At 36.3% G+C, this 11,403-nt stretch overlaps 1 protein-coding gene across 1 annotated transcript; it reads left to right on the top strand.

Annotated features, from left to right (window-relative positions):
- Positions 1–821: 821 nt before the first annotated feature.
- On the top strand, positions 822–2,167 carry LOC100591663 (olfactory receptor 6C68). The gene has a single exon (XM_003252436.3). The coding sequence runs from the start codon at positions 1,226–1,228 to the stop codon at positions 2,165–2,167; it is 942 nt and encodes a 313-aa protein (XP_003252484.2). The 5' UTR covers positions 822–1,225.
- The last annotated feature ends 9,236 nt before the right edge of the window (positions 2,168–11,403 follow it).

Below are 11,403 nucleotides of genomic sequence, written 5' to 3'. Positions count from 1 at the left end.
ACTTTACCTCTTTGTCAATCAGCTTTTTCATTTTTTAAGTGGAGATAATATACCTCCCTACTTCACAGGTTGTCCTAAGGATTATATTAATTATATATGTAATATACTTAAAAGAGTGCCTGAAGCATAGCAAGAGATTTGCCTGAAGCATAGCAAGAGATTTGTGTTTGTTATATTATGATTATACTGGGTTAAGTCACAGGAAGTCAACTGATTAAGCACTTTTAAAAATCTGGTGAGGTGAAAAATAATAGAGTAACAGATTGAGAAACGAATGCATATTGTGGAAATAGAATCAAAGAATGTAGATCTGAAGGAAATGAAAAAGGAGAGAATATTGTGTCATGGTGAGGATGTTCAGCAATTTTTGTCTTGACTTTTATCCATGTTGTATAACTTGTTCTAATCTGAGTAGCTAACTGAACACAGGAAGACATAGTTTTTAGATTTTTCAGCAGTTCATTTATTGTAATCAAAACTGTCTTGCACTGTGATAAAAGGGCACTGAAAAATAATCAGATTATACTACACAGCATTATCCAAGGAGTAGATATAAGATTTAGATAGTGAAGCTTAGAAGAGATATGTAAAATTATAAACGTGGACGCCTTAGAGTCGAAAGATGGTTTTCTCTTATAATGAATAACCAACAATTAAAAAGCAGTCAAAAAGCAAAAAAACATACATCTTAGAGGGAATTGAAATGCTTTGTTTGGAACCTGATGTACATTTTATTTTAGGGTTTTAACAATTCCCAAATTTTAAAACAAAGAGATGAAACTAAAGCGAATTATTTTAATGTAGCTTATGAGTTGCAGAAAAACATTTGGCAGCATAAAAAACAGTCATATTTCAAAAAATAATGCAATCCAATAAAAAGGCACAACTCAGAATGAGTTAAAATGTTTAATACACTATAAATTAATTACTATAGAAGATTAATAAAGAAAAGTTATTCTATAGTTCACTGACTAAAATTTATAAAATAATCTTATTTGGCCATTTTGTATAAATAGATCAAGGGAGCTCAACGTACTAAAATATATACATATATGTTATTTATATTCTCACTATAAACTTCTGCAGATCAACAAGTAAAACCTATGATGTTGTATAAATGAAACATGCATGAGAGTGTTCATCATTATCTGCTTTTTTATTGAATGCTGCAGTTCAAATTTCTCTGATATTTACATGTAGTTTTGGAAAAATCCAGAAGTCAGTAATGAGAAACCACACAGCAATAACAACATTCATCCTTCTGGGACTGACAGAAGATCCTCAGCTGCAGGTTCTGCTTTTCATGTTTCTATTTATCACCTACATGTTGAGTGTAACAGGGAACCTGACCATCATCACCCTCACCATGTTGGATCCCCACCTGAAAACACTCATGTATTTTTTTCACCAAAATTTATCTTTCTTAGAAATCTCATTTACAACTACCTGTGTTCCAAGATTCTTATACAGTATCTCAACTGGGAACAAAATAATAACGTATAATGCATGTGTCATTCAGCTATTTTTTGCAGACCTCTTTGGGGTAACTGAATTTTTTCTTTTGGCTACCATGTCATATGATCGCTATGTGGCCATCTGCAAACCCTTGCATTATATGGCAATCATGAGCAACATAGTGTGCAAAACAATGGTTATTTGTTGTTGGATGGCAGCACTTATGATTATCCTCCCACCACTTAGCTTAGGTTTTCATCTAGAATTCTGTGACTCTAATGTCATCAATCATTTTGGCTGTGATACATTGCCTATTCTGAAAATATCATGCTCAGACACATCATTAATTGAGCAGATGGTTGTAGCCTCTGCTGTATTAACTTTTATTATCACTCTTGTACGTGTAGTTCTCTCCTACACATATATCATAAGAACAATTCTAAAATTCCCTTCTGTTCAACAAAAGAAAAAAGCCTTTTCTACCTGTTCTTCACATATTACTGTGGTTTCCATCACTTATGGCAGCTGCATCTTCATCTATATCAAGCCATCTGCAAAAGAAGAAGTAAACATTAATAAAGGTGTGTCAGTGCTTATTTCATCCATATCACCTATGTTGAATCCTTTCATATATACTCTCAGGAATAAGCAAGTTAAACAAGCCTTTCATGACTCACTCAAAAAAATTGCATTTCTCTTAAAGTGTACCTAAGTTGATAAATCAGTAAAAAAGATCTGCTTCGTATTTTTCATAAAGCCAATAACTAACTTTGTAAATTCTTAGTCTATAGAGCAATCAGGTTGACTGCATAGCCATTTAATCATTAATTTTTTATTAATTTACTTACTGAGAAATTAATTATTGAATAATATTCTGTGATGGACAAAATATATCACTTTTAATCCTTAACCGGATTAAACCACTCTTTTTTCCTTCTTTCCAGTTGATTTTCTCTGATAATTTTAAAATATGGGTGTGAAGTCATTTTTTTCCCAACTTCTATGAGAAGTCATTCTTTTTTTTTTTTTTTTTTTTTTCCTTGGAGACAGATTCCCTCTCTGTTGTCCAGGCTGGAGTGCGGTGGCACCGTCTTGGCTCACTGCAACCTCCACCTTCTGAGTTCAAGCAATTCTCATGACTCAGCCTCCCAAGTAACTGGAACTACGAGTGTGCACTACCACGCCCAACTAATTTTTGTATTTTTAGTATAGATGGGGTTGCACCACGTTGGCCAGGCTAATCTCAAACTCCTGGTCTCAAGTGATCCACCCACCTTGGCCTCCCAAAGTGCTGGCATTACAGGCATGAGCCACTGCACCTGGTCTATGAGAATCCACTCTTAATCAAGATACAAATTCCTTCCCTCACTGAAAAAAAGTCAGATTTAACTAACAAACTTTAAAATATCTACAGCAAAAAGAGAAAATTTAAGGAAAAATATTAAAGAGAAAACATAAGTAAAAGAATAGCTTTATGGTACAGTTAACATGAAAGACAATATCATAAATATATAGGAAGTTTCTGTGAATCAACAAAAGGCAACAAATTTACTACAAATACCAAGAAAATATTATTTATTTTACTAAAAAATAAAATTACCTATAGCAATAGGAAGGAATGCACAACTTCACTATTAGCCATAGATTTAAACATTAAAGTCATGATATATATTTCACCCATCACATTTGCACAAACTAAATTTTTTGTATGTTCAATATTAGCCAGTATGCTAACACTTAAAGTAAAACATGCACCTTAATGCACAATTTACTTGAAAACATTGGAATTTATATTTACTAACAGTACATATAAGATTTCACCTAGAAATCAACATCTAGGGATTTATGCCAGAATCTACTTGCCAATTATTATACTCATTGCAGTCATTTTGTAATAGTAAAAGACTGAAAATAACCAAATGAACATCACTTGGCAATGTGTAAGTCAATTAGGGAATTACAGCATAAGATGTAGTACTTATCAAATGATATAGAACTTGATCTTATAATGGAAGGATATTAAAAATTTTAAAAACTGGCTGGGCGCAGTGGCTCACGCCTGTAATCCCAGCACTTTGGGAGGCCGAGGCAGGCAGATCACAAGGTCAGGAGATCAAGACCATCCTGGCTAACACGGTGAAAGCCCGTCTCTACTAAAAATACAAAAAATTAGCCGGGCAAGGTGGTGGGCACCTGTAGTTCCAGCTACTAGGGAGGCTGAGGCAGGAGAATGGCATGAACCCAGGAGGCAGAGCTTGCAGTGAGCCGAGATGACGCCACTGCACTCCAGCCTGGGCGACAGAGAGAGACTCCGACTCAAAAAAACAAAATTTTTTTAACTATTTGCAAGATGATACCTACATCATTATGCCATTTAGGAAAAATAAAATCCTATGTTGATCATAAATGCATAAAAATAGACAATACGTGTTTTAGCCATCCCTTTCCCACTCCACAAGCACCAAATACAATAATCATGCTGCACAATACACAGAACATATTTGATAAATGAATGAACGAATGAATAATTGCCTGTATGAAAGTTTGAATATGTGAATGAATTATTCTGTGTAAATAGAAATGAAATGTAAAAACACACTGTATAGTTTACACCATTCATCTTGGGAGAATAGTGAGTGACGTAAAAGTCAAGAATATTCACCTGTTCTCTAAGCCCATGTCATTTGTTTCTATTGGTAATATTTGACAAATGCCTCTTGCTTTGTTTCTCAGCCTACATTAATCTTTGGGGTTGAAGGTAAAACACCCAGTGAACAACTTTATCAAATTGAATGTTTCAGGAAAGTTGTTTCCATTCCTAATTTCAGTGGAGAACCTCAAAACCCCCCAAAAGTTAATTATTGCATTCTATTACCCAATCCACTGTTTTTAATTCAGGGTTGTGATCTAAATCAGGCCAATCAGAGTTAATCAAGACTTCTTCTGGAAGTCTGATACATTGTACATTCTTTCTCCTATATGGTGTGAAAAAGTAACATCTAACACTGCTATGGTTACAGTTTCTATCAGCGAAGGACCTACCCTGAGTACCAGGCCAGCACACAGATAAGGTTAGAGCACACAGCTCAGTGAGTCACACAGAGATAGAAACAGTACCCTAATTGCCTCATGGACCTCTGGATCAAACTATGAGAAAGGTTAATTCCACAAGTTATATGAACTCAGTCAATAATTTATTTGGAGTATTTGTATGTATATTGATGTATTTCTTACACCAATATAGGTTTTTTTAGTAACTTGCCAGTAAAAGATACTTATTCATGAGAAATTGCTACCAAGAGTAGCAGAAAGAGGTGACATATCTAAAAATTGTAATTGTACAAACCAATGTAAGAAAGGAAAAATGTCTTATACTGTAGTGAACAAATTGGTTAAACTGCCACCAGGCTGGTGTTGAGAATGCAGGATTTGTGTCTAGCAAAACTACAGGATTAGGGGACACAGTGGAAAAATTTTAGGGTGGTTGACTCTAAGTAGCTTTCTATAGCCATCAAAATGTTCATATAATAGAGAAAAATAAAGCTTACTTGAAACGGACTCACACAGAAAAAAGAAAAGATATTAAATTATTTCTCAGAATTCCTGTAAATCGGTAATCTGCAGCCTTGCAAGCTTGAAAAAGTCAATTTTGTATATTACAAGTTAAAGTTAATGAAAGTAAGTCTAGAATAAAGAACTCTAGTAAGAAATAATATGGGATATGGGACTCCACAATAGGTTTGATTACTCAGGCACTGTACCATAGTAAATAATTTTCATGATGCATCCCCTGCTACAACTAGTAAAGATTGACTCCAGTTTACAAAAGAATAGGAGGGATCCATTCTGGAGACACAAGGCAGATTAAAGGTGCTTCCCTACACCTGGCCATTGATTTGAATTGTCTCCAGTTCATGATCATGTCTAAGACAGTTACTAATGAGAGGTTTGAATAAAGCACCGGAAAAGAGCTGGATGTCATGTCACAAGTCCTCAGATTCATTTCTGAATCTGACTTGAAAATATCTTCAGCTTTGCTTCTGTAATGACTTGGCTCATAAATGATAAGTGAATAGGGATAGATTGTCAAGATAACATGGGAGACTTTAGTTTATTTATCATTTTTTCCCAGCATGTAATATTTTGTACTGTCAAGTAATAGCAAAGAGCACTATCAGAGAAGAATGCAGGAAACCATAGAGCATTATAACATCGTGAAACCAGACTGATTCATACAGAATTCTTCCTCTTGGCTCATTTTGGCATATGTTGTCTTGAAACTACCCTTATCACCACAACTCAGCATCTTCAGCCATTTCCTACCAACACTTACATTCAACTACCTTTTAAGGTAAAGTCCCATATTTACTATAGTGTTTATTTATTAAAAATTTAACATAGATTTTACCTGTGCTAGTATTTTTATTAGAATTGCTTTGCACAAACTTAATTTTTAAAATAATGCTTATTATTTTTACTGTGTGACATTACCTAATACAAAGCTTTTCATGGTTGCATGTATTGTGCTTTTGCAAAATACGAATAATTTAAGCTCCTCCAATGCCAAAGAAATAACAAGTCTGTCCAACAGCTTATGATTGCTTAGCTCCTCAGAAAATCTCAAGGGACATACACTCCCATTTTCACCAAGAAGTGAACTGTTAGTTTGTACAAATCCCTGTGGTGGAAATCTTTAGTGCCCATTTCAAGTACGTGCACTCTGACAAGATGAAGACTATTTCCCAAATTTCAAAACCACGGGAACCTGGATTGGCCACCAATTGATTCAATCCAGTTGGGCAATTAATTCTTGCCATGCCTTCCAATTAGAATATGACACAATTTATGGACTAGTAACTGCTATACATTATTTTCCTTATTATTCCAAACGTGGAATAATGAAATGAAATGAAGTCATTTTCATTGTCACCTTCTCTCTCTACCACGGTATATTGGGTGTGTTGGATGTGGCCAACATTATTTAATAATAGCTTCCATATCTGAGGAAAGATGCACCTACAACTAATAAAAGTAATTCAACATTATCCAATATTCCTGGACTTGAAGGAAAATGCACTTTGTGTTTGCCTTTTGAGAATTATTTATTATGTTCTATGCACCCTTGAGCATTTTCAAAAGCTTGTACACAAAAAAGTGTACAATTTCAAAGGATAAATGTTATGATATATAAATTGTATCTCAATTTATTTTAAATATAATTTTAAAGATTTTTTAAAAGCATACATAGAGGAAGAAGCATGCTTGTGGAAACTAGGCTATCAAAAAGGAATACATATTGTAATAAACATGCATTGTTTTAGTTTCAGTTTTTGTTTTATTCTGTTCAGCACCTTTTCTCCTTTCTCATAATAAACCACACAAGGCAAAACAAATAGACTAACAAAAAAAACAGGTTTATCTTATAGTTGACTACAAGAGTAAGTGATGTCGTCTAGGATTATTCACATAGCATGTTCTGTTTGTCTAGCTACCATAGTGCCTTGAAAATGACCGTACGAGAACAAGCAGATCTTAATTTTTCCTAAAAACCCTAGGGACCAGACTACTTTCCTTCTTCTCATTGATGTTATACAAAGATATTATATATAGAACTGCTGTCACAAGTATTGCTACTATAAAGGGAGCCAGCATGAGGATAAAAAGTCATACTGAGAAGAATAGAACCTAGAAATTCTTAGGGAGGTGGAACCAGAAAAAAAAAAGTGACATGAATTTCTGAATCATAGTATACCAAACACCAGCCCTACCATCAGACTTTCTGTCTCACATCAATCAGCAGAGTCTATTGTCTCTAACAAGTTGAAAATAGGTGTCTCATACGTGCAACCAAAAATTTCTAGCTGAATCAAAAGCTTTGTCACCCTACATGCCTCCACAGCCCTTTGGGCTTTCCTAGGGTTACTAACAATAGAAGCCATAACAGATTGTTTCATTAATGGACTAGGGAGTCATGGTTCCCTTGCTGTATCATCTGCAAAATGATAGAAGGAGAGGCGGAAAATGCTTGTGCATTTGAGCTTGCCTTCCCTCTTTCTGCTTTTGGAACACAATTATTATGTGAAGATGCTAGGGCTCACCTGCTGGAAATATGTGTGGCCTATCCAGAGCCAACACCAACCACCAGACATGTGAGTAGGACTGCCCAAAACAGATCTGCCCTCAGTTGACTTACTAAATAATTGGTAATACCTGACTGAGCCAAGCCAGCATCCCTTGGAGTAGAGAGGAGCTACATCAGCAGAGCCCTGACCAAATTGACAATTCACAGAATTATAAGAAAAAACAAATGGCTGTCAGTTTAAACCACTAAGTTTTAAGATGGTTTGCTCTGCAGCAAAGGGTAATATATAGAAACTGGCCCAGAATAAGGTAAGCAGAAAAGAAATTTACTTCAAAATGTAAATGCTCTGATAAATTTAATTAAGCAAGCCTAGAATATGATCATGAGCAGAGATGAGATGAGCAGTAGGAAGGGTCTTTCCCAAAGACTACAGATACTGTCCAGAGTTCTCGTCTGCTAAAAACAACTTTCATTTGAAGCTGTTGCCATTGAGCCAGATGTTGGCAAGGCTGTAGGAATATATGACATGGTTCAGATCTGTCTCCTCACCCAAATCTCATGTCAAAATGTATTCCTCAATGTTGGAGACAGGGCCTGATCAGAGGTGATTGGATCATGGGGACAGATTTCTCATGAACACGTTAACACCACCTCCTTGGTGCTCTCCTCATGATAGTAAGTTCTCATGAGATCTGGTCATTTAAAGTGTATAGCGCCTCCCCCCTTGCTCTCTCTTGCTCCTGCCCTGGCCATGTGACATGTCTGCTGCCCCTTGGCCTCCTGCTATGATTGTAAGTTTCCTGAGGCCTCCCAGAAGCCAAATAGATGCCAGTGCTATGCTTCCTATACAGCCTGCAGAAAAGTGAGCCAATTAAACCTCTTTTCTTTATAAATTACCCAGTCTCAGGTATTTCTTTATAGCAAGGTGAGAACAGCCTAATACAATATCTAATCTCACCTTCCTTCATTTTTACATCACTCACTAAGATTTGAAGTACCAGTTTTAAGAATCCAATTAGCTCATCTAAAACCATGTACCTATGCCCTGGGTTTTGCAGGGAGTAAAAGTGAGGGAGAAGGAAAGGAAAAACTACCTGGGTAAACAACTAAGAGACCAGTCCTCAGAGAAGCTGCCTACCTGAAAAATTACAGCTACAGGCAAAAATAGAGCAGCCTGGCGAAAATTCAGACTACAGCTGCACAAATAAGCCACAGATAGGCAGGCAGGCAGGCAAAGTCCAGCATACAAGCCCTTTGTTCTTTGTATGATTAACAAGCTCCCAGGAAAAAGTTTCCTCCTCTTTTCAGACAGGTACACAGTGGGCTCTGTGGGGTCTTGCACAGGGAGGAGGCAGGCTTACCTAAAACAAACCCACACCTATACAAACAAAAAATGCTGCACTTTGTGCTTGCCTAGAGACACACTCACAGCTGCATAAGATAAGGTGAGCTGCATAGACAGCTTTACTGATAAGTTACTTGACCTGCTACAGAGATGAGAGGAGTTTCTTATAAAACCTTCTGAATTCAACCGTAAAAGCGGAAATCCACTCAGACTCCCCTCTCCACTGCACAGAGCTTTCTTCTTTCACTTATTAAACTTTTCCTCCAACCTGACCCTTGTGTCTGTGCTCCTTAATCATCTTGGACATGAGACGAAGAGCTCCTGGTAATACCTCACAGGAGAGACTATTACATTGTGATGCATTGGCGAGACTGTAACAGAAGGACATTCAAAATGTATATTTAAAATGTATGCTTCATCAACTTTGTGAAGCTAATGAAAATAAATAATGTATGCTTTTGTACATTCATTTTGTATGTACAAACACAAACTAATATTTTGGCTGGTGAGGGGTGTGTGTGTGTGTGTGTGTGTGTGTGTGTGTGTGACAGAGACAGAGAGACAGAGACAGAGACAGAAAGACAGAGAAGGCTTAAGAATCCATTTGTCTTTACCCTAAGGGATAAAATTTAATTACCAAACATTTCATCTAGCCCACGCAAATTTCATGATCTTGTTTTGTTTTGTTTTGTTTTGTTTGTTTTGTTGAGACACAGTTTCACTCTTGTCGCCCAGGCTGGAGTGCAATGGCACGATCTTGGCTCACTGAAACCTCCGCCTTCTGGGTTCAAGTGATTCTCCTGCCTCAGTTTCCCGAGTAGCTGGCATTACAGGCACCCGCCACCATGCCTGGCTAATTTTTATATTTTTAGTAGAGACAGGGTTTTGCCATGTTGGCCAGGCTGGTCTCGAACTCCTGACCTAAAGTGATCCACACACCTTGGCCTCCCAAAGTGCTGGGATTGCAGGCATGAGCCACTGCACCTGGCCAAATTTCATGCTCTTTAGATGCTACTCAATCTTTCTCTGGTTTTCTCATGATCCTATTTTAATTTTATGCAAACTTCAGATGAAACTAATCATCAAAAATATGCCTAAGCAAATCCAGTATTTGATAAAACAGAAAGGTAAAAGAAGATAAAAATTAGCACCTAATCACAAGTCCATATATTTTATTCATATTTCCCCTCCTATGTTACTTATCCAGATTACAATTTCCTTCATCTGGCATTTTCTCAGCTTTTTATACTTAGCTGGGTGACCAAAACCTTTATTGCTGAGAAATAGTAGTGTTTGTTAATCTTGCTTATGCTTGATTTAAGTACATCTTTATCACATGTGTTTTATCCATATCCTCCTGCTCTACTGTAGTAGTGAATAAATATATTTTCACTTAATAATCAGATTAAGTAACCCGCTTAACACATTGTTTTCTTTTCTTTTTTTTTTTTTAGGATTCATTATATCATCTCAGTTTTTATTTATTGGAAAGTTTTACTTAAAAGTATGTGTGCCCTTGATATTTCCTAATCAAGAAATAAATTTTGGAAACACATTGTTTTCTTTTGCATGTTTATATAGTGGTATTAGATGTTCAAAATAGCCATCATACAACATATGTTAGTCAGATACCATATCTTTGCTATTGTGAATAGTGCTGTGATGAACATATGTGTGCATGTGTCTTTATGGTAGAATGATTTATATTTCTTTGAATATATACCCAGTACTGGGATGTCTGGGTCGAATGGTAATTCTTTTTTAAGTGCTTTGAGAATTTGCCAAACTGCTTTCCACAATGGCTGAACTAATTTATATTCCCCCCAGCAATGTGTAAGTGTTCCCTTTTCTCTGCAACCTCAGTAGCATCTGTTAACTTTTGACTTTTTAATAGTAGCCATTCTGACTGCTGGGAAATTGTATCATTGTGGTTTGGGTTTGCATTTCTCTGATGATTAGTGATGCTGAGCATTTTTTCATATGCTTGTTGGGGCCATGTGTATCTTCTTTTGAAACTTAAATATCCATCAACAGTAGACTGGATAAAGAAAATGTGGTACATATACAGCCACAGTACACTATGCAGCCACAAAAAAATGAGATTATGTGCTTTGCAGCAACATGGATAGAGCTGGAAGCTATTATCCTAAGCAGCCTAACACAGGAACAGAAAACCTAATACTGCATGTTCTCACTTGTAAGTGGGAGCTAAACACTGAGTACATACGGACCCAAGGAAGAGAACAACAAGACTCCGGAGCCTGCTTGAGGGTGGAGGATGGGAGGAGGGTGAGGATAGAAAAACTACCTATCAGGTACTATGCTGATTACCTGGGTGATGAAATACACCAAATCTCCATGACACACAATTTACTTATGTAACAAACCGGCACATGTACTCCAAACCTAACATAAAAGTGAAAAAAATTAACAAGTGTTAGTTTGTTTAAAACATTCCTCCTTCAGATATTAAAATATTTACTCAGCTGAGTACAGTAATGTAAAATTTAACTGCCGCAGA

The sequence above is a fragment of the Nomascus leucogenys genome, chromosome 11 (genome assembly GCF_006542625.1).
Source record: "Nomascus leucogenys isolate Asia chromosome 11, Asia_NLE_v1, whole genome shotgun sequence".
In the NCBI taxonomy this organism is placed as follows: Eukaryota; Metazoa; Chordata; class Mammalia; order Primates; family Hylobatidae; genus Nomascus; species Nomascus leucogenys.
Note: the sequence above shows the minus strand (reverse complement) of the source record. Positions and strands in the feature narration are given on the sequence as shown.

Excerpts from the sequence above, each read along its gene's own strand:
- LOC100591663 (XM_003252436.3), top strand. The coding sequence starts at position 1,226 with ATGAGAAACCACACAGCAATAACAACATTCATCCTTCTGGGACTGACA.